General features: G+C 48.0%; 1 protein-coding gene across 1 annotated transcript in view; it reads right to left on the bottom strand.

The window, feature by feature from the left end:
• Positions 1-292, bottom strand: part of LOC114485514 (26S proteasome non-ATPase regulatory subunit 2-like) — a gene marked incomplete at its 5' end in the record, with an annotated part of 4,357 nt that extends 4,065 nt beyond the window's left edge. The window contains one exon of the mRNA XM_028487070.1: positions 134-292. Coding sequence (XP_028342871.1) covers positions 134-292 — 159 coding nt within the window. The remainder of the gene's footprint in view (positions 1-133) is intronic.
• Positions 293-371: the final 79 nt, after the last annotated feature.

The following is a 371-nucleotide window of genomic DNA, read 5'->3' as shown; positions in this document are numbered from 1 at the left end:
TCACTCTCACACACACACACACACACACACACACACACACACACACACATTTTTTCACCATTTATCAGAGACGGGCAAGACTCAGAGCACCTTCCCTACTATCTCCCCTAAGTGATCAACAAACTCTACTCACCTCCATACTGGACTTGGAATCTCCCATCACAGGCAGCAGCAGTGTTAGAACATCTTCGCGATTGGAGCCAGCATAGGCCAAGCCAAGCCTGCAAAAGCCAGGGAGAGGCAGTCCCCGACACACACCCGAGGATAGGACAAGGAAGAAACAAAAATAGGACTGGTCATTTCAACAAATAGTCACCAAGAGCCAAATACTCAACAGGCACAGTGGTACTCTTTGGCAATACAAAGGTGAA

Source organism: Physeter macrocephalus, unplaced genomic scaffold (assembly GCF_002837175.3).
Source record: "Physeter macrocephalus isolate SW-GA unplaced genomic scaffold, ASM283717v5 random_1738, whole genome shotgun sequence".
Lineage (NCBI taxonomy): Eukaryota > Metazoa > Chordata > Mammalia > Artiodactyla > Physeteridae > Physeter > Physeter macrocephalus.
Note: the sequence above shows the minus strand (reverse complement) of the source record. Positions and strands in the feature narration are given on the sequence as shown.